The sequence below is a fragment of the Podarcis melisellensis genome (genome assembly GCF_964234715.1).
Source record: "Podarcis melisellensis genome assembly, chromosome: 13".
Lineage (NCBI taxonomy): Eukaryota > Metazoa > Chordata > Lepidosauria > Squamata > Lacertidae > Podarcis > Podarcis melisellensis.
Window position 1 is genome coordinate 10,865,576 of NC_138545.1, and position 27,822 is coordinate 10,893,397.

A 27,822-nucleotide genomic window follows, 5' to 3' on the forward strand; every position below is an offset into this window, starting at 1 on the left:
GCAGAACACACACATGGATGCCAGCGATCTCCCCCATGTTGATGTCCCAGCTGTGGGCCCGCCTTGCCCGCTTCCTCTCCCAGGCCTCCTCCTCCTCTTCTCCCCCCCCACCCGCATGTAAAAAGAGTCAATGCTTTTATCCGCCACACTCATTCACCTCCCGTGCAGCCACCTCCTGTCCCCCTTTCAGCTCCTCCATGTCAGAATCCTGTGCAACACGGAAAGAAAAGGGGCTTGTGTAGGAGACAATGCCTTGGGGAGGGATAGTGAGCCGGGGGAAGCGAAGATGGGGTGGCCTTGGTGGTGGGGAATGGGGGACTCCAGCCAAAGCGAGGGGGAGGATGGGAGTGGAGAGAGGGGGGGTGTGGCTTCAGCTCACATCTCTTGCCAACTCCAGTTGCATGCGGCGAAGATGGATATGGCCAATTTGTATGGCCCCAGGAAACCAGCGGTTGCTAAAAGGGATGGGTCAGCTCCAGAGCAAGAGGGGGGAAAGGAAAGAGAGAGAAATAAAGGGATGTGGTAATAGAAAACAGAGTAGTAGTAGCAAGGGAAGCGGAAGAGTTTAGGCTGCAATACAACATTCATTCAAAGCACATTTATAACGTATCAATCCCCCCCAGGAAAAATCCGGAGACCTCTACAATCGTACCTTGGTTGTCAAACGGAATCCATTCTGGAAGTCCGCTCGACTTCCAAAAACATTCAACAGCCAAGGCGCGGCTTCTGATTGGCTGCAGGAAGCTGCAGAACCAGCATCAGACGTTTGGGTTCCAAAGAACGTTCGCAAACCAGAGCGCTGACTTCTGGGTTTGCGGCCTTCGGGAGCCAAAACGTTCGAGTTGCGAGGCGTTCATCAACCAAGGTACCACTGTACTGTGTTCCTCAGAGAGTTACAGTTCCCAGGATTCATTTTTTTGTTTGTGTGGGAGGGGTATGTTTTAAATATATGGCGTGTGCACAGTTGAGTTACTCCTCTCGGGATCTGAGTTCAGAGGGAGTCAGATCCGACGACCGCACATAAGGCACATTTGGGGCTTTGCAAAATTCAGGCTTCCCTGTTCAAATGAAATGCTGGGCACTTCCAGACAAGATAAGGACTGTAAAACCAGGTAAATCAAGGCAGCCTGAGTCAGGAAGAATCAAGTTTGTTGCATGAATCTTTCAAGGTGATGTTCAGAGAAGCATAAGTGCATGCATTTCCCCTCCACCGAACCTCTTGAGATTGTCCTCAGAGTTGCTATAGATGCAACTGCACAACCTAACCACACATACATACACACACACACTGAGTCCAGCCCGTGTCCAGGTAAGCAGCAGTGAGGCTGGTAGCAACAGGGGTGGGGGGAATCCCAGCTTTTGACAAACCATGCTATTGAAGCCACAGCACGACCATCTGAGATGAAGCGGGAGTGACTGAAACAGGGACTTTTTGGTGGTGGTGCCCTTGGAATTCAGAGACTCTGCTGGCACTCATATATTATTATATTTTTTATGTGCCACAAGGTCCCACTTGTTAGGATATTAGTCCATATGTTGTTTCTATGTTTTCAACAGTTTTTAGTTATCTTTTGTGTAACCGCCTTGAACTGTTGCCAGATTAGAAGGCACTTAACAAATCAATGATAATATTTTTGCTGCCAGGCAATTTTTTCTAACATTCTCTGATATGCTGATATGTGTGTGTGGCTGGGAAGAGGAGTTTAAAATGGTTTTTGATGTTGGCCGTTGTCACTGCTATTTGTTAGTTTATCATTTTCAACCCAACAGATAAACTGTTGCTTTTAATTGTCAGCTGAACTCCTTTTTACTGTTGAAACATGAGCCATAACTTTTTGCTAATTACTTTCTTCATTCATTAACATAAGAGTGACTTACCTGTTGAACTCATCTCCAAGTAAGATGTGCTCAGAGCTACGTGGTAAGAATGGAAATGGAAGAATTATTATTCAATCAATTAATCCTCTTTTGGGGTTAATAACAATGGCAGTTTGGTTTTGGGGGCTTTTTTGTTTTGTTTTTTAATTGGACTGAATTGCTAACATCTCTGGACCCAGAGGTGCAGAGGAGATTAAAAGAAATAATGATAATGAAAAAGCACTGGAAAATTAGAGTTTGCTTTATTTGTCTTTGGAAAAGCAAAGGCTGAGTCTCTGCTTACATTTAATTCTGACCCTCAGGGGTTCAGGTGACTGAACTTACCAACTGATACAATAAGACGAAAGAGGGATAGTGGAAAAGGAAGGGATGAAAGAAAGAAAGAAAGAAAGAAAGGAGCCTCCTCCACTCTTCCTAATTTTCTTGGCGCTTTCGGAGACACGACAGAGATCCCTTCTCCACCCCCTCTCAAAATCCTCTCCACTCCGCCACACACAGAAATATCGTCTCACAAAGGGGCCCATTTTCTACCTCCCCCCCAGAACCATTGAAGTAAAAGTCTTTGCGCCTTTGTGCTGCGGATTCATTAACATTCCCGTGGCGAGCTTCTCTGAGGATTTTACTTTTGTAGCTCTGGGGGGAGGTCAAAAGGCCACAGGGAAGAGGTAAAAAGGAGGCAGGGATGGTGTGGAGCAAAAAAGAAAAAAAAATTGAGAGACCCCGGAGGCGGATGGGGGGAGAGTCAAAGATGTTGGCTTTCAAAGGGGGATGGGAGAGAAGGATGGAGCCTGAAGGAGGTGCATAGGACAGATGGAGAGAGAATGGTGAGGTGGTGCCTAGGAGTGTGGGGACGGAAGGAAGGAAGGAAGGAAGGAAGGAAGGAAGGAAGGAAGGAAGGAAGGAAGGAAGGAAGGAAGGAAGGGTTTTATGGGAAATGAAGGAAGGAACATACCCAAAGAACAAGAATAGAACGTGTCACTTTCCCTACTTGTGATTCCCTGAAACTGGTACAGTATTCAGAAGCACTAACAGTGAAGGTAGAACAATAGTCATCATGGCTAATATAAACACTGATAGCAACATCCTCCATGAATTTGTCTTGTCCTCTTTTAAAGCTTTGGGACACCTATTTTGTTTTAATTTTTTTGCGAAAAGCCACAAACAAGTATAACAACAACAAAAATCAGCAAATAAATAAATAAATAAACAAGGTGGGAAGCTTCGGCCTCACAAAGGTTCCTAGGGCTGCCTCCAACCCAGTAATGACTTGTGCATGGCAACGTCTGCAAGCGCGACTTCCACAAGTGCAGCAGAACGTCCCTCCTCCGTCTCCTGCCCTCATTTCCCTGGGTGCACCAATCCCAAATGTGCTCTGTAGGCTTGGGGGAATCCCCAGAGCAGATCTGGGGGTGGGCAGGGGAGAAGAGGAAATTCCTGCTGCAGAGGTTTGCAGAAGTCATTCCATGCACTGATTTAGTTTGACGGAACACCCAGCGATGGAATCTGGAAAGATCCCCCAAAAGCAGCAGCGTTCGTGGAGCACATCACACGGTTCAGGAGATTCCTCCACTGGCCAATGTCTACCAAAGAAAGGTGTGGGTATCATGTGCTTGAGGGTCCCTCTCTTTGTTTTCTGCTTTCCATTTTATGTGCTTCAAGGAGCACAGTCCGTGATAAAGCTTCTTATTCTCCGATGAGGACCTAGAAGGTAAAGGTAAAGGGACCCCTGACCATCAGGTCCAGTCGTGACCAACTCTGGGGTTGCACGCTCATCTCGCTCAAGAGGCTGGGAGCCGGCGCTTGTCCGCAGACAGCTTCCGGGTCATGTGGCCAGCATGACTAAGCCGCTGCTGGCGAACCAGCGCAGCACACGGAAACGCCGTTTACCTTCCCGCCGGAGAGCGGTCGCTATTTATCTACTTGCACTTTGAGGTGCTTTCGAACTGCTAGGTTGGCAGGAGCTGGGACCGAACAACGGGAGCTCACCCTGTGCGGGGATTCGAACCGCTGACCTTCCAATCAGCAAGTCCTAGGCTCTGTGGATTAACCCACAGCGCCACCCGCGGAGGACCTAGAAGACCAGCGTTCAATTGCTTAAACCTTCTCTTGGCCTAGCCTACCTCATAGGGTTGTTGTGAAGATAAACTGGAGAGAGGAGAACCGTGTACCTTGTGCCTTGAACATAAGTGCCTCAAAGGAAATAAATGGAATAATAAGTAAATAAAAATCCCAGGTTTTTCTGCTCATTCTAGATCAGAAATGGACCACTGGTGATTGTGGGCTCCACCACTCTTCAATTTGTCCATATTTTATGGACAACCAATGCAACACAAATACAAGTGAGGAAGGGCTGACAAATTTCAGACCCTACACTACTATCCCATAAATGTTCCGGAACCCCATGAAATCTCAGCACCCCTTTAATGATCTCTTCCTCATCTTGGATTATCTCCTCCTTATTTAGCTTGCTCCGGCAATTTAATTTGCACTTACTATTGCCGTCTTGCCCATTTCACAGATGGGGAAAATGGAGGCTCAGCTGCCACCTTATCCAAGACAATTTAAGAAACCCATAGCTTGGATGGGCTTGAAGTGCAGAATCCTGCATCCCAGATCTGTTCACCAGCCACTCAAGCACATGATCACATTTCTCTTAAAAGTATGATACCCAGTCTTCCAGGCTCACCTAATGACTCACAACAAAGTGAGAGATCTGCATCTTCCTTTACAGTGACAGATATAGGGCAGATTCTAGTGGCTGAACCAGGGGTCAGCAACCTTTTTCAGCAGGAGGCCGGTCCACCGTCCCTCAGACCATGTGGTGGGCCAGACTGTATTTTTTGGGGGAATGAACAAATTCCTATGCCCCACAAATAACCCAGAGATACCTTTTAAATAAATGCACACATTCTACTCATGTAAAAACATGCTGGTTCCCGGACCGTCCACGGGCCGGATTGAGAAGGCGATTGGGCCACATCCGGCCCCCAGGCCTTAGGTTGCCTACCCCTGGCCTAAACTTACTTTTTTGCAGGATGGGAATCTGAGGTGCAGAGGAAGAGGGTAGTGATGAGCTTATAGGCCTAATAAGGAAAATGAAAACTGACCAATTGCCACGTCTGGATGGCATCCACCTGAGAGAACTCCAAAGTGAAATTGCTGGTCTTCTAACAAAAATATATGTCCCTCAGTCCAGCCTCCTTACCCAAGGACTATAAAATGTCTACTTTAGCACCAATTTTTAAAAAGGGATCCAAATGGGAACTACAGGCCAGTTAGCTTAACATCTGCCCCAGGAAAACTCGTGGGAATTTTTCTGAAAGGTAACATAACCAAGTATTTAGGAAGACAAGCTTCACTGAAGCAGATCCAGCCTGTTGGACACATAATATTAGTGAACTGTAAATCTCGGTGCTTGCAAACCGCATTTGAACTGGCATAAATTCTTTGGGCGTCATCAAATAAATTTCACCTCTAGCAGGGAGTCTGGCCTCACACCACAGAGGTGGCTGCATTTCAGCGTTAAAAAGCAGATGCTCTCCTATGTGGTGGTTTTAAAAAAAAAAAATTGCAGAGGACTGGGATAGCTGCGGGCAAAGAAGGAGTTAATTTTGCCCTCTCCCTCTCTCTCTCTTCCCACCCCCCTTTCAATCCCTGCTAGTACAAAAGAAAAAGAGTGTTCAGAAAGATTAAGAGTTTTGCTTTTACAATGAGGTTCACAAAAGCAGGAGGCGTGTCCCTTAAGTATGTGTGAGTGTGGGAGAGGAGGGGGCTTGGGTTTGGGGGGGGGGGTTGGTGGAGAGATCCCATTCCTGAGAGAGAGAGGGATCAGGTGCCCACTGGCTCCCCACCAAAGAGAGAGAGAGAGACTTGGGGTCCCCTCCCCAGCCCCCAGCCCCTCCGCAGGGATGTCTCGGAGAAAACAGCGGAACCCCCAACAGCTCATCTCCGACTGTGAAGGTTCCACAGCCTCTGAGAACGGTGGGTTCCTGGAGGGGAGGGCGTTTTCTTTTGTGGGGGGGGTGTCAAGGAGAGCTGGCAGGTGCCATGGGGCTGGGGGATGGCAACAGTGTGGGAAAGGGTGCGTCATGGGGTGGGGGCACACCAGGAGCTGGGTGGCAAGGAAGGGGTGAGAAGGAGGCGAAAGAGAAAGAAAGTTTTGATTCCAAACTGGAAGGAAGTTGTTAGGAAACTCCGAAAGTATGCTTTATAACTAGCTGGTTGCCTGTATGTTCAGGGTTTGGGTCTCTCTACGATTTACTGACAAGCTCAAAACACATCTATCTAGGAGCATGCTTATATACACATGCATTTTGTCTGTCGTTCTCACATGTACTGTAGTCACATAAGAACTTCCTTTTCATCCTCGTTTTCTTTCTCTCTCTCTCTTTCTCTCTGACTTGCCATTAGCATCCACTAACATAATGGCCTCTGCAGGAAGGATGGGCGATGAGATTTAAAAGCTTAGACACAGTCACCAGCACATTCACTGGGTTTTCAAGGCCCCAAAGACCAACTGACTCCCAAAATGCATGCCATTTCTGACCGCTCCACAAAAATTATCCCAGGAATCACCCGTTTGTCAATAACTACACGGTGGGTCCCTTGGAGGTGAGGGCTGAAAATCCTCCCATGCTTTAGGGGGCAAGGAAGTGTTGTGTACATGAGTGATGCAATATAAATGAAATAATCATTAACCTTCCAACAACCCTGTCAGGTAGGCCAGTTAACCTCGCTCATGCTCATTTTACCCACTGGGTGGGCATAACTTAGAGCGAGAGAAAATTGGTTCACACAAGGACATCTAATGGGTTGGTGACTGAAGGCCTTTCCGGGTTAGATCTCAGCTTGCCACTCTACCCCACCTCTGAGCCCCACTTGCGACCCAGAGATTTCCATCCTTTAGCTCCCACTGCCCCACAGATATACATTGTTGTTGTTGTTGTTGCTACTATTACTATACAACCCTTCACGGGGTGTAAATTTGCACAGGTGTAAATCACATGGCAGTTTACAATATAAAAACACCAAAATGCATAACCTAGTAACAAACAAAAACAATAAACGCCACCACACATACCCAGTTTAAAAGGCTATATTGTTTAGTTAGCCAAAGGCCTGGGAAATGCGGAAGCCTCCCTGGAGTCACCACAGAAAAGGCCCCTTCCCATTTTGCCAGACTTCTCACATAGGAAGCACCTCGGATGATGACTCCAGGGTCCTGGTCAGTTCATATGGGGGGGACGCAGTCCTTGAGGCATTGCAGTCCTGAGCCCATGCCGAACTAGGCCTCAGTCTGCTACAAGAAGAGTTCAGGCGCTTTGTAGAAAGGTCTTGGTAGAGCATGACAACTTCAGGTGACTCAAAGAAGTGAGTCAAGCTGCATTGATCAGGAAAATGGTATGAGAAGGAGGAGCCACCACCCAAGCTGACCGATGTGGAATAATCAGCTTGACCACAACCAAAGCAATTCCCTTCATTATCTACAGCCCAGTCCTAGGCACATTTAGTCGGATGCAAGTTCCACTGTGCCCAGTGAATCTTATTCCCTAGTCTTCAGAACTGCAGCCTTACACACTATGACTAGCACCATTTTGTTACATGCCTACCCACATTCTTGTTTCCCTTGCACGCAAAGGCTGCAACCTGGCACACGTTTACTTGGGAGTAAGCCTCCACCTGAACACAGTGTGGCTTTCTTCCAAGTAAAACAAGGATAGGATTGGGCTGTGCATTGATTTTGAACATGGCATACAGACAGCGCACAAGGATTTGGCCACCTGTACCCTCCCTCATTCATACACAGCCAATCCATTGCGCCCACTGGAGCATCGTTTCCACAAATGTGCCTTGATCCTGCCTCCCCCCCAAAAAAAATTTGCTATGCTGCTCTCACATGCATTTTTCTGCACCTTCTCTCTCAGACCCACATCCTGGCACCATGACATGGCCTGTCACAGCCTCTGTTATACATGTGTGCGATACATGCCCTTCCATGCCATCGCTGCCACAGGCCACTTTCACCCTGTCCTTTCCCACTTTAAACAGTCACGGCTCCCCCCCCAAAGAATTCTGGGAGCTGTACTTTGTTAATTGTGCCAAGAGTTGTTATAAGGCCAATATTCCCCTCACAGAGCAACAGTTCCCAGAATTCCCTGGGAAGAGGGACTGATACACCACTATTCTCCCTCCCAAAGTTTCCCGGGAATTCCCCTATTGATACATCGCTATTCCCCTCACAGAGCTACAATTCCCAGAATTCCCTGGGAAGAAGGATTGAACTACTGGGGGAATCGTAGCCCCAAGAAGGAAATAGAGGGGTCTCCTAAAAACTCTCGGCAACCTCCGCAAACTGCAGCTCCCAGAATTCTTTGGGTGGGGTGGGGGAAGCCATGATGGTTTAACGTTGCATCGTAGCGCTTAAAAAGTGCAACGTGAATATGGCACAGTCTTTCTGAGTGCTTTCCTCGACATCTCTCGTGTGTGTGTGTGTGACTCCCCTCACTCCAGAGAACCAGGAAGAGACGGTCACACACATATGCATTCTGTCACACTTCCTCACACACATATTTTTGCCACACACTGCTTCTTTTCTCTCCCGCTCTCTTTGCTCTTTGTGCTGTTGCTAAGTAACTCGCAGAGTCCTAGATAGTCTCTCTTGTGTTAAGTGAGGTCTCTCTTCCCCCCATCCCCCTGGTTCCCCATCACCCACCCCATCTCGCTCTCTCCCCCCCCCACACACACACCGCCCCTTTTCAGTCCTTTGCTTGTGGCAACTGGACTGGATTGACTCCAGCTTCCTCTAAGAATCTGTGCTGGAGCGAGAAATCAGGATGGAGGCTGGTGGAGGAAAGGAACCGATTAGATGCATCCTTACTCCAAAAGGAGTAAATTCAAGCTGGTGAGGTGCAGGAAAGTTTATGGTCCCTTTGGGAAGAGTTTATTTAAGGGAAATCTGAGCACAGTTAAGCATGGATTCCTGAAAGAAGATCAACAACAACAACAACAATATAATAACATATTAAGTATTCCCCAGGCACTCTGGGCGGCTCCCAGCAGAATATTAAAAACACAATAAAACATCAAACATTAAAACTTCCCTAAACAGGGCTGCCTTCAGATGTCTTCTAAAAGTCAGGTAGTTGTTTATTTGCTTGACATCTCATGGGTGGGCATTCCACAGGGCGGGTGCCACCATCGAGAAGGCCCTCTGTCTGGTTCCCTGTAACCTCACTCAGTGGCGTAGCGTGGGGGTGCAGGGGGGGCCAGCCGCACTGGGCGCAACATATGGGGTTAGGGTTAGGGGGCACAAATCCACGGGTTAGGGGGCGCAAATCCATGGGTTAGGGGGCGCAAATTACTTGCCTTGCCCCGGGTGCTGACAACCCACCCTACGCCACTGACCTCACTTCTCGCAGGGAGGGAACCGCCAGAAGGCCCTCAGAGCTGGACCTCAGTGTCCAGGAGGAACGATGATGGTGGAAAAGCTCCTTCAGGTGTACTGGGCCGACGGCGTTTAGGGCTTTAAAGGTCAGCATCAACACTTTGAATTGTGCTCGGAAACGTACTGGGAGCCAATGTAGGTCTTTCAGGACCAGTGTTATATGGTCTTGGCGGCCACTCCCAGTCACCACTCTAGCTGCCGCATTCTGGATTAGTTGCAGTTTCCGGGTCACCTTCAAAGGTAGCCCCACATCGAGCGCATTGCAGTAGTCCAAGTGGGAGATAACCAGTGCATGCACCACTCTGGCGAGACAGTCTGTGGGCCGGTAGGGTCTCAGCCAGGTTTATCATCCTGCACAAGCAAACATCACTGGACAATTTTTTGCTTCTGCAAATATATGGTGTGCACTCCAACCTGGTGCTTCTAAGTAAATGCACCCAGGTGCCCGGGTGGTATCTCTTAGAATCCTGCTCCAACAGAACACAGTGATGGGTTAGGACTATAGGAGATGGGGCAATCTTTTGGAGATCCTGGTTCTAAGGTGTGATGGGCTCCAGTGCCTTATAGTAGGGTTGCCATATTTCAAAAAATGAAATTGCCAGCTATGTCCAGGAAATTCCAGACATATGGCAACCCTACCTTAATAGTTGTGATGAATTTTAGTGTTGAAAGAAACCTCAAAGGTCCAGTTCTGTGCTCACTGCAGAGCCGATAACTCCTTGTGAGCAATTGCTTACCTACGTCTGTGTTAGAGAAAAAGGTGTTAGATTTTGTAAAGTATTTCATGCTTGTGATGTCCTTGATGTTGTCTGCACATGGGAGAGTAAAGGTGCTGCTGGAAGCTGGAGTTTGATGACACGTCAGTTTTTAAGACTAGCTTTCATATTCTATATTTCTGGATTCCGGCATCCAACCTCTTGTGAAGCATACATTAAGCTGCAAAAGCACAACCCCACATATAGGTTGAACCCAATGTACAGTGGTACCTCGGGTTACATACGCTTCAGGTTACAGACTCTGCTAACCCAGAAATAGTACCTCGGGTTAAGAACTTTGCTTCAGGATGAGAACAGAGATCGTGCAGCGGCAGCTGGAGGCCCCATTAGCTAAAGTGGTGCTTCAGGTTAAGAACAGTTTCAGGTTAAGAACGGACCTCCAGAACGAATTAAGTACTTAACCCGAGGTACCACTGTAACTATGTTAAGTTCATCCAGGTACCAAACTTGCAGAGTTCCTATGCTCTGATTGCAAATTATATAGATTTCAATTCACTTGAGAGAGCAAGTCTGTTGCAAAGACCCCACAAACATATAGCTGCATGACATCTTATTCCTAAATGTGATAAAACACGTTGCAAGAAACCTGAGAACCTGTTGGTGCATCTCTCAAAAGGAAGAGTCCTTTGCTTCTGGTGGTACAGTCAAACCTCGGTTGTCGAACGTAATATGTTCCGGAACACCGTTCGACTTCTGAAACGTTCGACAAGTGAGGATCAAAGGGAGGTCAGCAAAGTCAATGGAGAAAAAAGAAAAATACTCTCCAGAAACCGTTTGGCCTCCAAAAATCATTCAAAAACTGGAGTAGTTACTTCCAGCATTTTGGTGTTCAGGAGCCAAAACGTACAATAACAGAGGCGTTTGGGAGCCGAGGTTTGACTATATACGCTAGATGGAAAGTCCAACACTCCCTACATATCTGAAGAATGCCTTCCCTGGCAACGGCCAACCCAGTAACTCATCTGTTTTGCACGCAGAAGGTCCCGGGTTCAATCCTTGCTACCTCCCCTAAGTTCCCTGTCTGGAACTCTGATGAGCTGCTGCCAATCAGTGAAGACAACGCTAAGCTAAATGGACCAATGGTCTGATGCAATTTAAGGCAGATTCCTATTTGGTAAGATCTGCAGGAGGGGCCCAGCTCGTGGGAACTTCACTAAGTTCAGTCAATGAGGTTATTGCATGAAGCAGGGCCTTCTCCATGGTGGCATCTCAACTATGAAGCTCCCTCCCTGTAGAGATCTGCTTATCCACTTGTTTACATTTAGGCAACGGATGAAAACATACCTGTTTTTGCAAGCCTTTAGGGTGCATTGTTACTGGTTGTCTTTGCACATTGTTGTTGGCTGTTTTGGTAGATTTGCTTCTTCTGAGGCCCTTCTTCGTATGCCTCCTCCTGGAGAGGTGCGGAGGGTGGCAACACGAGAACAGGGCCTTCTTTGCAGTGGCTCCCCATCTGTGGAATGCTCTCCTCAGGGAAGTTTGCCTGGTGCCTTCATTATACACCTTTAGACGCCAGGCAAAAACATTCCTTTTTAACCAGGCCTTTGGTTGATCTGATTGGCATCCTATGCCCTTTTAAAATGCGGCTCTATATTTGGGGGGGCGCGGGTATTGGGTTGTTGTTTTTCTTTTGATTACAGTGGTACCTCAGGTTAAGAACTTAATTCGTTCTGGAGGTCCGTTCTTAACCTGAAACTGTTCTTAACCTGAGGTACCACTTTAGCTAATGGGGCCTCCCACTGCTCCTACGCCGCCAGAGCACGATTTCTGTTCTCATCCTGAAGCAAAGTTCTTAACCTGAGGTACTATTTCTGGGTTAGCGGAGTCTGTAACCTGAAGCATCTGTAACCTGTAGCATATGTAACCCAAGGTACCACTGTGTATATATTGTGGTTTTTATGTTGATCTTTTCTTTGAACTGCCCTGAGACCTCCGGGTATAGGGCGGAATAATAATAATAATAATAATAATAATAATAATAATAATAATAATGCAGTGGGATTTTACTTGAGTTTTCAGTGATGGATTTTTTTCTTTTTCTTGATGTAAGGTGTCCTAGGCTCTCATAAGAGCAAGGGTGGCAGTGCTGCTTTTCTGGGAAAAGGGGGGCCAAAACTCCCCATGAACGCCTCCCTTGTTCTCTTATAATGGCAATGGCATCCACCTGAGAGGTGCCGGAACTGAGTTCCAGTGAGTTCCGGCTGGGGGAAAAAGCCCTGAAGGGTGGGGTGTATGAACCAATAGTAACGCCATGTTCTGAAGTGCGTAAGACTGTGTGGTCTAATGGTCAGAGTGCCAGATTAGGACCCGGAAGGCCAGAGTTCAAATCCCCCCTCAGCTCACTAGGTGACTTTGGGTCAGTCAACTTTCTCTCAGCCTAGCCTACCTCACAGGGTTACTATGGGGATAAAATTAGAAGCAGGTACTTTACGCTGTCTTGAACTCCTTGAAGGAAAGTGGGAACAGAAATGCAATAATATAATATATTTTTATATTATATGTAATATGGAGTTTATTGAGTTGGGGATTTATTGGGTTGTTTTTGTTTTGATTTTGTGATTTTATATTCTGATTTTATCCTGTGAACCATCCTGAGACCTGCAGGTATAGGGCAGCATACAAATTTAGTATTTTTTAAATAATAATAATAATAATAATAATGTTTAATTTACTTATTTCAGGTTGCAGTTCTGTATCAAATTACAGATCCTGTAATTTGGTCCTGTGTGAAGTCTTACAGTATGATAATAAGGGCTGTAGCTCTGTGGTAGAATAGATCAATCCCTAGCAACAGAACTGGGAGAGAAACCCTGGCTAAAATCCTGGCTAAAATCATGTTGAGTTAGATGGACCAACAGTTTGACTTGGGATAAGGCAGCATCTTGTGTTTGTTCCCACAGTTTCAAAGGCACATACAGTAGTACCTCGGGTTACATACACTTCAGGTTACAGACTCCGCTAACCCAGAAATAGTACCTCAGGTTAAGAACTCTGCTTCAGGATGAGAACAGAAATTGCACAGCGACAGCGGGAGGCCCCATTAGGTAAAGTGGTACTTCAGGTTAAGAACAGTTTCAGGTTAAGAACGGACCTCCAGAACGAATTGAGTTCTAAACCCGAGGTACCACTGTATCTAGATATGCACTGGCGCAGAAGATGATAACATAGATGGGCAACTTTGTTTGGAACGAGGGGAATCCATCTAAGGGGAGCCCCTCTCCTTAAAAATAGATTGCGATTAAGATTGTTACAGATTTCTAACCCACCTTTCAGGGAAAGTTAGTATGATGCTATCGGCAGAGTGCTGGACCTAGGAGACCAGAGTTCAAAACTCTACTTGGCCCTGAAACACCCTGGGTGACCTTGGGGGCCAGTCACTGTCTCTCACCTTTATCTACCTCACAGAATCGTTGTGGGGATTAAGTGGGATGGGGAAGAACCAGGTATGCCACCTTGAACTCCCTGGGAGAAAAGGTTGGGATATAAATACAAGAAATAAAATTAAGAGCATAGATGAAAAGTACCCTGCCTTGAGCTCCTTGGAGGAAAGGTGGAATAATATAAATACAACATTTAAATAAATATATACAGTATATTGTTGTGGGGATTCCCATATGGGGCAGCTGCATATTCCTCCATTGCAGGGGGTTGGACTAGACTAGATGATCCTCAGGGTCTCTTCCAACTCTATGATTCTGTGGTGGGGAAGAACCAGGTACAGTGAGCTCCTTGGGGTGCAGAAAGTTGGGATATAAACATGGGCGTAGTCAGGAATTTTGTTGGGGGGGCAGAACCTCAGTTTGCTATGTATTTTTATTGATTATTATTGATCAGAGGGCAGATGCCCCTCTCTGCCCCCCCATATAAATGCAATATATATATTTTTTAAAAAATTAATTGTGCACTGCCTTATTCCTTGGATGAAAGGTGGGCTAATATAAATGTAACATTTTTTTAAAAAAATGTGTCGATTTGCAAAAGGTCCAGGTTTTTTGAGGGAGGGGGGCTCCTAAAAGCAGGGCTCCTCCTTCGTCCCGTCTTGGCTCGCTTGCCTCCCTCCTCCTTGCTGGCTCTCCATCCCTCCGTCTCCAGGTGCGCTCCGGAGCCAGGGCGCACGGGGGCGCAGCGCCCTTTCCTTCCGTCGGCGGCAGCCGCCCTCCCGACACCAGAGGTCCCTGCTGCGGCCGGGTGGGAGCCGCTCTCGGCAGCCCACCGCTCGTCTGGCCTCCGCTTGCCTCCTCCTCTTCCTCCATCCTCCGGGATCGGAGGCGGCCGGGCGGGCCGAGATGAGCGGCTCCCGAGCGCACGGAGAGCAGCAGCAGCAGCCGCTGGAGGAGGTGGCGGCGTCGGGCGACGGAGCCGCGGGCGCCGGCGGCGACTGCAGGATGGGCGAGGCCGCAGGTGGGCTCCTCGCCCCTGTGGCTGGTCCAGCCGGCTGGGGAAGGGGAGAGGGGGCGACCTGGCCGCCGTGGCCTCCTAGCAAGGGCTGGAGGGGAAGCAGCCGGGCCCAGAGATCTCCCTCGAGGCGCCCATCTCCCCACGCGCTCCTGCATTGCCATCAACCCATTTACGCATCCATCCAGCCTAGTAGTTTATCCTGGCCCTTCCACCCCCCCCCCCCAAACAGCCAGCCAGGCTCGTGTTTGATTTTCCGTGCCCTGTTTGTGCCTTTCCGTCCTCATTGTCTGCATCCAGAACCCCCTGTTAGCTGTTCTGTAGGAATAAGGTGGATAATTTTCAGGTGTGCTTCCTTCTTTTCTTCCTTCCTTCCTTCCTTTCTAGAGAGAACGATGTATGAATGGGCAGAACCTTGCAAAGGTGGGTTGCTGGAGAAGGGGGCTTGCAAATTAGTTGGATGTGGGTTGGACTTTTAGGTAATTAAATATATATATATATATATATGTTTGCCATGGTGATCCCAATCTTTCTTTTCCATTCTTAAAATTGCATCTGTTTGTCTGCCTTCCCATTTCGTAGAATGATAGGTTTTTGGAGTGGGGAGGGACCCCAGGGGTCCATCTATTCCAACCCCCAGCAATGCAGGAATCTCAGCTAAAGCATCCATGGCAGATGGCCACCCAACCTCTGCTTAAAAACCTCCAAGGAAGGAGGTTCTTCTATATTTTTGTTTCCTTCCATTTTTAATAATAATAATTTATTTATATCCCGACCATCTGGTAGGGCTTCCCCAGCCACTCTGGGCAGCTTCAAACAAAATATTAAAATACTGTAATGCCTCAAACATTAAAAGCTTCCCTAAACAGGGCTGCCTTCAGATGTCTTCTAAAAGTCAGATATTTGTTTATTTCCTTGACATCTGATGGGAGGGTGTTCCATAGGACAGGTGCCACTACCAAGAAGGCCCTCTGCCTGGTTCCTTATAATTTTGCTTCTCGCAATGAGGGAACCGCCAGAAGGCCCTCGGTGCTGGACTTCAGTGTCCGGGCAGAATGATGTCTTTGGCATGCCTGCCATGTTTTCTGGGCTGGCAGGTTTGTTTGTATAACAGGATGGCAATGAGAAGTAGAAACATGGCTTGCTTTCGACATATGGAGGAAACAGAGAAAAGTTCTTCTCCCTCTTGGGACACCCTGTGGTGAGGAAATACGTTTTCACATAGTGCGTAGTTAAACTATGGAACTCACTGCCAGAGGAGGCAGTGATGGCCACCAACTTAGATGTCTTTAAGAGTGGATTGGGAAAAAATTATGCAGGTTAAGGCTTTTGGTGGCTTACTAGCCTTGATGATAGTGCTGTGCCTCCACAGTTGAAGTAGGTGATGCTTCTGAATACCAGAAACGTACTAGAAACTGCAGGAAGGGAGAGAGCTCTTGTGTTCGAATCCTGCTTGCCAGTTTTCCATAGGCATTTGGTTGGCCACTGTGAGAACAGGATGCTGGACTTGGACGGGCCATCGGCATGATCCACTAGGGCTTATCTTATGGTCTTACATATTTTCTTTTGCAAAAACAGGTTATTGCTGGTGGGGGACAGTGTGTTAGGGGAGGGGGCTACAGCAAGGCAGCTGCTTTGGCATGGAGAAGCTCCTCGGCTCACTGTACAACATCTCCAGCTTAAAGAACCTCCAATGGAAGGACCAGAGGTCCAAAAGAGCAGCTGTCAGTCAACCCTCACCATTGGCCAAGCTGCCTGGGGATTCTGGGACTTGTAGTGCAACACCATCTGGGAATCCAAGCTCGACAAATGCTGCATTAACTAGACATTTAATATAATACAGTATATGTTTACATCAAAATATTGGCAGATCCTGAGCAGAGAGAGGGTTGGAGGACGTACCTAGTTGTGAGGATTAAATGGGCCAGCTTCCTTATACAGTAGTACCTCAGGTCACAAACACCTCGGGTTACAGACTCCGCTAACCTGGAATTAGTACCTCGGGTTAAGAACTTTACCTCAGGATGAGAACAGAAATCGCGCGCTGGTGTCACGGTGGCAGCGGGAGGCCCCATTAGCTAAAGTGGTACCTCAGGTTAAGAACGGTTTCAGGTTAAGAACGGACCTCCGGAACGAATTAAGCTCTTAACCTGAGGTACCACTGTACTTTTGGTCTGCCTAACTCAGTATTGTCTACACTGACCGGCAAGGGACATTTCCAGCCAGTGTTAGATACTCAGTTATATAAGCTATGCACCAAATGGCTCCTTAAACCAGGGTTTAAGTTTGCCAAAATAGAATGCCTAGTTGCCATTTTGGGGCCAGATGGCTTGAAAGTCGTGTACGATTTTTTGGTTCCAGAAATTGATTCCGATGATGCAGATAAAATATAAAGGATAGAATTCCGCAGGATGTCTTTCTAGTGTGTGAAAACAGCCCGGATCCAAGGATCCGCAGGCATGCACCTCCAGATGGTGGAGACGTCAAGGCACCATCTTGACGCCCGGGCATCTTCACTTGGTCACAAGTGGCCGATAGCCAGGTGCAAAATGTGTCTGGTGAAATTTGAACGCTTGTTTCCAGCCATAAGAAGAACCTTCTGGATCAGGCCAGTGGTATGTGCTGTCTAGTACAGTGGTACCTCGGGTTCTTAACCTGAAGCACCACTTTAGCTAATGGGGCCTCCTGCTGCTGCCACACAATTTCTGTTCTCATCCTGAAGCAAAGTTCTTAACCTGAAGCACTATTTCTGGGTTAGTGGAGTCTGTAACCTGAAGCGTATGTAACCTGAGGTACCACTGTATCCTGTTTTCACAGTGGTCAACCAGATGTTTGTGGGGAAACTAGCAAACAAGACCCGAGCACAGGCACACTCTCCTCTCCGGTGGAAGCAGAGCAGAGCCATCATGGCCAATAGCCACTGATAGCCACATCCTTCATGTAAATGTCAGAGACTGAAGCTGGGACCTCCTGCATCCTGTTCCCGTTCACTAAAATCTGAGTGTTGCCACTAGCTTCTGTCTGATCTGCAGTTGTCCTGTGCATCTTTCTGGTTAAAGATCAGATGGGCTTGGTTACCAGAGTGCTGTAGTGGTTGGAGCAGAGTACACTGGTACCTCAGGTTACAGACGCTTCAGGTTACAGACTCCGCTAACCCAGAAATAGTACCTTGGGCAGCGGGAGGCCCCATTAACTAAAGTGGTACCTCAGGTTAAGAACGGTTTCAGGTTAAGAATGGACCTCCAGAATGAATTAAGTTCTTAACCCAAGGTACCACTGTATCTCAAGCTTGGGTCTCCAGCTGTTGTTGGACTCCAACTCCCATCATCCCTGCTAGCTGGGATGATGGGAGTTGGAGTCCAACAACAACTAGGGACCCAAGTTTGAGAAACACTGGGGTAGAGTGTCGGATTAGGACTTGGGAGACCAGGATTCAAATCCTCACTGGGTGACTTGCTGACTCAGCCTAACCTACCTGGGGATTAAATGGGGAACAGGAGAACTACGGACACCATCTTGGAGGAAAGTATGTGATATATAAACGTGATGAATGAAATAGATTGCTGATCCAAAATAACCCCCTTTCTCTCTTGTCTCCCTTTCTCTGCAGGAGATACTGGGGACGAGACAGCCCCATTATCCTGCCCCGCCTGCCGTACCAACTTCAAGGATCCCTCCGAGTTGTCCGCTCACGTGGATTCCTGCTGCTCGGAGCAGCCCACCTGCTCCTCTGCGGCGGCAGCTACAGCCGCCACTGGTCAGGACCATTCCAGCCTCTCCTCCTCGTCTTCCTCTTCCTCGGTGGAAGTCCGTCCCGAGAGCCCTCAGAGCATGGACGTCGAATCGGGGACGCTGCTGTCCGACCCAACCCAGGAAGCGGCCCTTCCCCGGTCCCCTCCCCCGCCTCCCCCAACACTGCCCGCCTCCTCCGCCTCCGTCCCCGCCGGGCACCTCAACATCCCCCTCATCTTGGAAGAGCTCCGGGTCCTGCAGCAACGCCAGCTGCACCAAATGCAGATGACCGAGCAGATCTGCCGCCAGGTGCTGCTGCTGGGCTCCCTGGGGCAGGTGGGCTCCCCGACCCCTTCCTCCGAGCCGGCCCCGGGAGCGTCTCTTCCTCCCAAGCCCCCCTTGCCGGTCTTCTCCATCAAAACAGAGCCAGGGAGGACCCAGGCGTCCAGCTCCCCTGAGGTCCCCAAACCTGCTTTCTTCCACTTGTACCACCCTTTCCCTGGAGGCGCCCGAGTGCCCAAGGCCGAGCAGCTGCTGGCTCCGGCCTTCCCCACAGCTACGGGCATCCTGGCCGCCCAGTGCTTGGGCACCGCACGGGGTTTGGAGCAGGCGACGTCTCCGGGGCTCCTGCGGCAGAAGAACGGGGGAGGAGCAGGAGGAGGAGGAGGGTTAGAAAGCAGGTTGGAGGAGAAGCCCGGAGGGCGCCACAAATGCCGCTTCTGCGGCAAGGTCTTTGGCAGCGACAGCGCCCTGCAGATCCACCTGCGCTCCCATACGGGCGAGCGCCCTTACAAGTGCAACATCTGCGGCAACCGCTTCACCACCCGCGGCAACCTCAAGGTGCACTTCCACCGCCACCGGGAGAAATACCCCCACGTCCAGATGAACCCCCATCCCGTCCCCGAGCACCTGGACTACGTCCTCACCACCTCGGGGCTACCTTACGGCATGTCGGTGCCGCCCGAGAAGGCAGAGCCCGGAGAGGAAACCACCCCTCCGCCCACCGCCGAACGCAAGGCCCTGAGCGCCACCGAGAGCCTCACCCTGCTGTCCGGGGCCTCGCCGTCGGCGGCAGCCCAGGCCTTGCCCGGCTTCAACAAGCTGGTTCTGATGAAGGCAGTGGAGGCAAAAGGGAAGGGGGACGAGAACACCCCGCCAGAAAGGGAGACGGAAGGTGCCCGGCTTCAGCTGGGGAAGCTGGTGGGATCCCTCCCCAGCTGGGCCTTGCTAGCCAATCACTTCAAGGCGGGCACAGCGGTGGGGCCTTTCCCCTACGTGCTGGAAGCGTCCCCCTCGGAGACTTCCAAGCTGCAGCAGCTGGTGGAGAAGATTGACCGCCAGGGGTCTCTGTCGTCATCTTCTTGCTCTGCTCCCGTCACGGCCGCCCAAGCTGTGGCTGGGTCCTCCTCCTCCTCTTCCCTGCCCGCTTCTTCGGGGCCCAACCAGTGCGTGATCTGCTTGCGGGTCCTGAGCTGCCCTCGAGCCCTGCAGCTCCACTACGGGCAGCACGGAGGGGAGAGGCCTTTCAAGTGCAAGGTGTGCGGGCGGGCCTTCTCCACCCGGGGGAACCTGCGCGCTCACTTTGTGGGCCACAAAACCAGCTCGGCTGCCCGGGCCCAGAACTCTTGCCCCATCTGCCAGAAGAAGTTCACCAACGCCGTTAGCCTCCAGCAGCACGTCCGCATGCACCTGGGCGGGCAGATCCCCAACGGGGCGCTCCTCCCTGAGACCCCGACTTCGGAAGGGGCCACCTTGGGGGAAGGCGAGAAGCAGCAGCAACCGCAGCAACAGGCCCCTCCGCAAGACGAGGAACTGTCGGAGGAGGAGGAAGAAGAACCCACCGACGAAGACTCCCTGGAAAGTGGAGGGGAGAAGGCCGAGGGGCCCTCCAGCCCAGAACAGGAAGCTCCGGGCCTCACCAAGGAAGGTGGACAAGCGGTGCAGGCGGAAGAGGAAGACGGTGGCACCAATGCTGCCTTGCCATCAGGGCCAGGAAGCCCTCAGCGGCCCATGCAGGAAGGGGAAGAGAAGGCGGAGGGGGAAAAGACAGGAGGGGCAATGCCGCAAGAACAGGAGGAGGAACAGGAAACCGGCGGGGAAGGCCCATCGGAGAAGCAAGAGGGCAGTCAAGCCAAAGAGGGGCCGACGCTGGTTTGTGGGATTTGCAAGCAGGCCTTCCCCGACAGGGCCGCATTGCGCAAGCATGCACTGGCTGCCCACCACCAGGTAAGGGAGAGGCGGTTGCTCCTCAGTGTCTCCTATTATAGTAAGCGTTCTGCCTATCTCCTGTTCCCTTGTGATTTCCTTCTCCATCGCTTTATTGACTCAGGAAGTTGGCTTCACTTGGCGTGCTGTCTGTCCCCCTCTAGAGGCAGAGCTGGGGAGTGCAAGGCACCGTTACAGGAAGTACATCTCCCTTGCGCAGTATTGACACAGGAAGCTGGTTGCACTTGGTGCGCTCTCTGTCCCCCTCTAGAGGCAGAACTGGGGCACAAAGGGCACCGTTGTAGGGAATACGATACCACGTTGCCTCACAGTTCTGGAGTGTGGCAAAACATCTTTATAGCCTTATAATTTTCGTTTCTTCCACTTGGACCACCCGTCAGGTTAAGATCACACAGCAGTTCATGATATATTTATTTAGAAGCAACAAAATAAAAGTCTGTAGCGATAGAATCCCTGTAAACGCATATTTATTGAAGCCCGAAGGTTTAAAATGCATCTTGGCAGTACAGCAGCAAGGCCTGTACCCTAGGCCTTACACAGGCTTGCAGCTTCGTGTCCCCATGTGGCGTAGCTTGTTGGTGTTTGTTATTTATTTTTAAATAAATGTTTTTTTCCCGAAAAGGAAATGAAAGTGGCATAAAGCATGCATGCAGTAAACTAAATATATTAAGGAAATTACCAGAAAATTTAAAGAAACCGTTTGTTTTTTTAAAAAATAGCTATAATCCTGAAAGCAACAAAACAGATATCAACCCGTAACAACCCCCTCAATACACACACACACAGAGACACACAGAAACCTGAATTGTGTGAAAACACGTAAGAAAGGAAAGCAACATTAACATAAAGGAAAGGGGAGAAAGGATTTTTGGCTGAAGGCCTGTACCACGGTCACTAGACCCTAGTTTTCTTGGTCAGAGATCTGTGCTGCTGTCGCCACTCTGCTTCATCTCTCTTGCAGTACTTCCCAAACTTGGTTCTTCCGCTGTTGTTGGACTACAACTCCCATCATCCCTAGCTAGCAGGACCAGCGAAGAGCCAGTACAAGTTGCAATTTCAGTTGAATTTAGGGGGACCCGTGTGAAGCATCCTTGGCGTCTAGCTATTTCATTTGCTTTTGTTCAATTGGCTCGTTGCAAGCAGTTGAAAGCCTGGGAATTCTTATAATAAACCTGATTTGCAGTGGGGGTTGAATAATTTTGATGGCAGCTGTGGATCAAAAGTCTTTGAAACAGCAGAATATAGGCAGCCGCCTATATTTTGATGTTCGGCATTGCACATGCGGGCACCATAACTGTCAACGTTTCCCTGTTTTTTAAGGGAAATTCCCTTATTCCGAATAGGATTCCTCGCAAGAAAAGGGAAAAGTTGACAGCTATGGTGGGCACCATTTAAGGTGGTGTTGCTTCCATTGGGAAGCATGCTTAGAAGCCATGGCGAATGATAGAAATGGGACAGAGCCATAGCTCAGCAGCAGAGCATCTGCCTTGCATGCAGAAGTTCCCCGGTTCAGTTCCCGGCATCTACAGGTAGGGCTAGGAATGCCCCCTGCCTGAAATTCCTGGAGAGCTGCTGACCCTCCAAGTGTGCCTATTTTCCAGGGGACATCCCTGATTTAGAGAAGCCATTCCGGTTTCTGATTTCATCCTGGAATGTCCCACTTTTCCTTAAAGGTAAAGGACCCCTGACATTTAAGTCCAGTCACGAATGACTCACCGAATGCAACACCGAAACCAGAGCAGTGCACGGAAACACCGTTTGTCTTCCCGCTGGAGCAGTACCTATTTATCTACTTGCACTTTGATGTGCTTTCGAACTGTTAGGTTGGCAGGAGCAGGGACTGAGCAACGGGAGCTCACCTCATTGCGGGGATTCAAACCGCCAACCTTCCAATTGGCAAGCCCAAGGCTCAGTGGTTTACACCACAGCACCACCCGCGTCCCTCACCTTTCCTTAGGATGACCCTATTTTCTTTGGAGAAATGTTGGAGGCTATGGAGTTATCTCTCTCTCTCTCACACACACACACACACACACACACACACGCCATCTGAAGGCAATCCTGTATACAGAAGCTTTTTAAAAATGTTTTATTATGTTTTTTAATATGTTGGAAGCTGCCCAGTAAGATGTGTGGGGTATAAACAGTAAAATTATCCTTATGGAATGGGGCATCCCTATTTTTGTCAGAGAAATGTTAGAGGGTATGGAGCTGCTACCAGTTAGTGTAGACAATACTGAGCTGGGTGAACTCGATATGAGGAAGCTTCCTGTCTTCTGGGTCAAACCAGCAGCATTCCTCCCCTTGTGGCCACCCGGACCATTTTAACACTTGTCCTTAAAGACTTACATTGACTCCCAGTATGTTTCCGAGCACAATTCAGAGTGTTGGTTCTGACCTTTAAAGCCCTAAATGGCCTTGGCCCAGTATACCTGAAGGAGCGTCTTCACTGCCATCGTTCTGCCCAGACACTGAGGTCTAGCTCCGAGGGCCTTCTGGCGGTTCCCTCACTGCGAGAAGTGAGGTTACAGGGAACGAGGCAGAAGGCCTTCTCAGTGGTGGCGCCCACCCTGTGGAATGCCTTCCCATCAGATGACAAGGACTTTCAGAAGACATCTGAAGGCAGCCCTGTTTAGGGAAGTTTTTAATGTTTGATGTTTGATTGTGTTTTTAATATTCTCTTGGGAGCTGCACAGAGTGGCTGGGGAAACCCAGCCAGATGGGTGGGGGGATAATAATAATAAGAATAATAAGAATAATGAGTGTCGGCTCAGGGCGCCGCCTGTGTTAAGTGCCCGTCTCTTTCGTCTTTCTCCGAAAGGTTAATCTCAGTGGCCACGTGTGGAGCAGCAACCAGGCCCGCCGAGGGAGGCGCCTGCCCCTAGAAGGCCCCGTGCCGGTGCTGTCGGGGGGCCAGGTCAAGCTCCAGGACTTCCTGGGGCGCGACATCCCGGCCCAGCTCGTGGGGGTGGGACCCCTCTCTTTCTGGAACCAGTACACGGCCTTCCTTTCTGGAGGCCTCCCGACCAGGCCTGCTCACGGTGGGGGTAGTGGCGTCGCTTCCTCCTCCTCCTCTTCTTCGGCATCCAACACGGGCACCCACGGCCTCTTCGGATCCAGCGTCACTCCTGCGAAGGTGGCTCCCAGCGAGGCCAAGGAGAAGCCGCCGGTGGGGTCTCTGCTGCTGCTTCCTCCGCCGCCACCAGCCCCAGCCCCGGAGGTCATCCCTGAGAACCAAGGGAAGGGGGAAAAGTAATGTCAACCTGACGTAGCACCTCCATCAGGTAAGGCAAGGTGGAGGAGACCCATTATGGCTGCAACTTTTGCCTGGTGGAGTTGGAAGCTGGGCCCTGGTGGGTTGGGTTGGCATCCGTCTCGAGGGACAATGGAGAAGTGAAGTCAAGCTGTTGGAGAGTCACAGCGCCTGCTGTGGCTGCAGGGGCCAATGTGGGAGAGACATGTTTTGTTGCAGTTGGGGCAGATGGAGGACTCCCGTTGTGCCTCTGCAGATACACCACGGCAGAGTGTGGTGTAGTGGTTAAGAGCGGTGGACTCGTAATCTGGTGAACCGGGTTCACTTCCCCGCTCCTCCACATGCAGCTGCTGGGGGACCTTGGGCCAGTCACACTTCTTTGACGTCTCTCAGCCCCACTCACCTCACTGAGTGTTTGTTGTGGGGGAGGAAGGGAAAGGAGAATGTTGGCCGCTTTGAGACCCCTTTGGGTAGTGATAAAGCAGGATATCAAATCCAAACTCTTCTTCTTTCTGGGCCTTTTCTCCTGTGGTCACTGCTGTTGGTACACAACCTGTCTGTCCATCTCCAGCCGCTGTGCAACTTTACGACGCGGAATTTGCTGGCCAAAGCTCAGCCAGAAGTGGGATTTGTAATTCTATGAAATTCTGAAATCTGACCGGTGATAGGATTTGTGATTCGCGGCAAAGGGAGGTCTGGATTCATGGGGCCCAGGTGTATGGGCTTGGGTGGAGGCTGTTATGAGCAGCGCCCTCGGTGGTTTGCTATGTATGCTGTCACTGCCTTGAGCAATCCAACCCCACTGCTGTTCTGCCCAGTGTATCTGCTGCTGGAAGCCATAATAATAATAATAATAATAATAATAATAATAATAATAATAATAATAATTTTATTTATACCCCGCCCTCCCCAGCCAAGGCCGGGCTCATGGCAGCTAACAAGCAATAATAAAAACAAGTTGAATGAATACAACTTAAAAACAAGATTAAAATACAACATTGAAACATTAAAATGCAGCCTCATCACAGGAAGAGAAAGGAAAAAAGAAAGGGGGGAGGGAATCAAATTGACTCCAAGCCAAAGGCCAGGTGGGACAACTCTGTCTTACAGGCCCTGCGGAAAGAAATCAGATCCTGCAGGGCCCTGGTCTCATGAGACAGAGCATTCCACCAGGCCGGAGCCAGTGTTGAGAAGGCCCTGGCTCTGGTTGAGGCTAATCTGACTTCCTTAGGGCCTGGGACCACTAGGGAGTTACTATTTATGGACCTTAAGGTCCTCCATGGGGCATACTGGGAGAGGCGGTCCCGTAGGTACGAGGGTCCTACTTAGAGATCGTGTATACCGCTTGGGTGGTGGGGCAGATCTGCTGCCCTCTATATGTTGCTGAACAACTGTCCCCATCATCCCTGACCACTGGCTATGCTGGCTGGGGTTAATGGGAGTGGGGAGTCCAGCAATATTGGGGACGCCACAGGTTCCACACTCCTGATTTCGCCCATGGAAGCAGCTTTAAAAGGTGCAAAGTGCAGAGAACATTCCTCTTCTCCCTCTCACTAGATGGTCCTTGTGTGGGGGTGATGATGGCTCGGATGTGATTGGGGAGGCTTTCTAAAATGGGCTGTAGCTCATTACCATGGCATCTGATTTGCATGCAGAATGTCCCAGGTCCCTTGGCATCGCCATGTACGGCCAGGAATGTCCCCTGGAGAACAGACACTAGAGAGTAGACAATACTGAGCTAAGATGGACCCAAGAGCCCCCAGTAAAAGACAGCTTCCTCTATCCCTATGCTCAGGGCAAGGTAGAGTCTGAAGTGGCAAGAAATACAGGCATGGTTTGCATATTCTTTATCCTTCCAATGTAAAACTAGGGTTGCCATACGTCTGGAATTTCTCAGACGTAGCCAGGATTCGTCAGAAAACGCTTCAATGTCCAGGAAAATCCAGACGTATTGCAACACATGTCGAAAGCGTAGATTTTGGCAAATTTCCTTTAAAATAGCTCAGAAACCTCTCTCTTTTTGAGATTTTGCAAAAGAAAGCTCAACAACTTTTGTCTCCAGTTTTTCACTTTTTGAAATATGGCAACCCTGTCAAAACCTCCAGAGTTAGCAAGGAGAGGCGAGAGTAAATTGATGGGGACTGTTGGGCTGAAGGAGGGAAGGGAGTACAGCGTGTTGCTGCTAGCCTGGGAATGGCTGTCTTTTGAATGTTTGCCCAGCATCCTGTTCCCAAAGGTATCCAATTGGATGTCCAAGAAACCTGTTAAAAGGTGCAGAAGACCCTATTTTTAGTTCCCCGCACATTTAAGGCATTTCTAGATTTCTCCTCAGCCCCGAAAGGCTCCTTGAATAGCTTACAAATAGCAACAATGAGTCACATCTCTGCTTGCGGTCTAAGAGATAGAACACTTAAGGGAAAAGGGGTGAGGAGGGAAGAGGAAAGCAAGCAAACACATGCACCAGTTCTTCAGTGTTACAGAGTTCATAACGATGAGCAGATTTTGGAAAGTTTGGTCATCCACTCTCTGGATCGACTTTGCAGGATGCTTTGCCATGAACAAAGCAGCCACGTTTTTGCGAGGCGGGTGTCAAAGTAGTGATTTGCAAGGAGCTAGACCACAGGGTGAGTGAGTGTGGTTTCTTTTTCCCTAATTTTTTTCTTTTCTTTTTTTTAAACTTTATTCCAAAACCGAAAAAGAATGACAAAATCCATATTAGTTTTGTAACATAAGCCTATTACATAGTTGACTAGATTAAAATACGCCTAATCGCTATAGACTTCCCTTTGCTATATATAAATGCAACGCAATTAGAAATATTATATTAGAAATTTTTATAAATTCCCCACTTCCCTTTACCCATGTGTGATTTCAATATATTTTTCTAACGTCTTCCATCTTGTTGTGTTGCTGTAGTTTAATAATTATTCAATTGATTCTATTATTATTTCCTTGCTTATCCCTGCACGTTTTACACGTTATCTATTAATATTCCAGTTCCGGAACCAACTTTTTTCTTTTCCTTTCCTATCTTTTCCAGGCGGAACTGTTTTAGCGATACCCAGGCTGGCGGGGACGCGCCCCCCCCCTTTTCCCAAGCGCAGTCCCACCAGAAGAGAAGTGGCTCCGGTCTTAATTTTAGCAACATTTTAGTCTTTTACTTTTAAAATGTAGCTTGGATGTCCGTCGGCCGAAAGGCAGGATCCTGTCGCGGGTCAGGGAAGCACGGCAAACACCCTGCACCCATGGGGAGAAGAAAAAGGAAGTGAAAGTGTGTCTCATTTAGATTAGGGCAAGGATGCCGGACGGTCCATTCAAGCGAAGGGAAGGACATCTTGAGCTCCCCAATAAAAGCAGTTTGACAGAACTACCAAGTCTTTGGCTCTTTATTTCTGCAAAGAGCTGGAGGGGCGCCTGGTTTAGCCCCCTGATGTTGACCCCCAACACACACACACACTGCAATTGATGCAAGCCAAAAGGGTCTCTCTTCACGTACACTTCAAATACAGGTAACTCACAGCTGTGTGTAACTCACAACTCACACACATTTAACTTGCACGATTGCACGGGTGGGGTGGAATAGATAAATGAATGGAGAGCGGAGGAAACTCAAACTTTGGTTAACAGCCCTCCACCTTGCAAGGGGTGGGGGCAGTTCCCTGCGTTCCTGGCTTTACAGTGGTGCCTCGCAAGACAAAATCCGTTCCATGAGGCTCTTCGTATAGCGGTTTTTTCGTCTTGCGCAAGCCCATTGACAGCTTAGCGGATTAGCGCTATTAGCGGTTTAGCGGCTTTTAGCGGCTTATCAGCTTAGCGGATCAGCTGATAAGCGGCTTAGCTGCTTAGAAAAGGGGGGGAGGGGAAAAAACCCGCAGGAACTCGCAAGACATTTTCGTCTTGCGAAGCAAGCCCATAGGGAAATTCGTTTTGCGAAGCACCTCCAAAACGGAAAACCCTTTCGTCTAGCGGGTTTTCCGTCTTGCGAGGCATTTGTCTTGCGGGGCACCACTGTATATATTTTTTTAGTACAGTGGTACCTTGGTTTACAACCATAATCCGTTCCAGAGGTCCGTTTGTAAACCAAAACAGGTGGTAGCCCAAGGCACGCTTTCGCCAGT

At 49.2% G+C, this 27,822-nt stretch overlaps 1 protein-coding gene across 3 annotated transcripts; it reads left to right on the forward strand.

Moving 5' to 3' along the window:
• The first annotated feature begins 5,729 nt into the window (after positions 1–5,729).
• On the forward strand, positions 5,730–27,071 carry SALL2 (spalt like transcription factor 2). 3 transcript variants are annotated; one of them, XM_081885226.1, is made up of 5 exons: positions 14,295–14,499; positions 14,881–14,916; positions 18,104–20,451; positions 23,273–23,735; positions 26,745–27,071. In XM_081885226.1, the coding sequence occupies exons 1-4, from the start codon at positions 14,385–14,387 to the stop codon at positions 23,705–23,707; spliced, it is 2,934 nt and encodes a 977-aa protein (XP_081741352.1). In that variant the 5' UTR covers positions 14,295–14,384; the 3' UTR covers positions 23,708–23,735; positions 26,745–27,071. The 3 variants fall into 3 exon arrangements, with proteins under 3 accessions (XP_081741354.1, XP_081741353.1, XP_081741352.1); XM_081885228.1 differs by lacking the exons at positions 14,295–14,499; positions 14,881–14,916 and adding an exon at positions 5,730–5,859; XM_081885227.1 differs by lacking the exon at positions 14,881–14,916 and having other exon boundaries at positions 14,223–14,499.
• The last annotated feature ends 751 nt before the right edge of the window (positions 27,072–27,822 follow it).

Excerpts from the sequence above, each read along its gene's own strand:
- SALL2 (XM_081885226.1), top strand. The coding sequence starts at position 14,385 with ATGAGCGGCTCCCGAGCGCACGGAGAGCAGCAGCAGCAGCCGCTGGAG. Across the intron at positions 14,500-14,880 it reads CAGGATGGGCGAGGCCGCAG|AGAGAACGATGTATGAATGG; the intron begins GTGGGCTCCTCG and ends CTTCCTTTCTAG. Across the intron at positions 14,917-18,103 it reads ATGGGCAGAACCTTGCAAAG|GAGATACTGGGGACGAGACA; the intron begins GTGGGTTGCTGG and ends CTTTCTCTGCAG.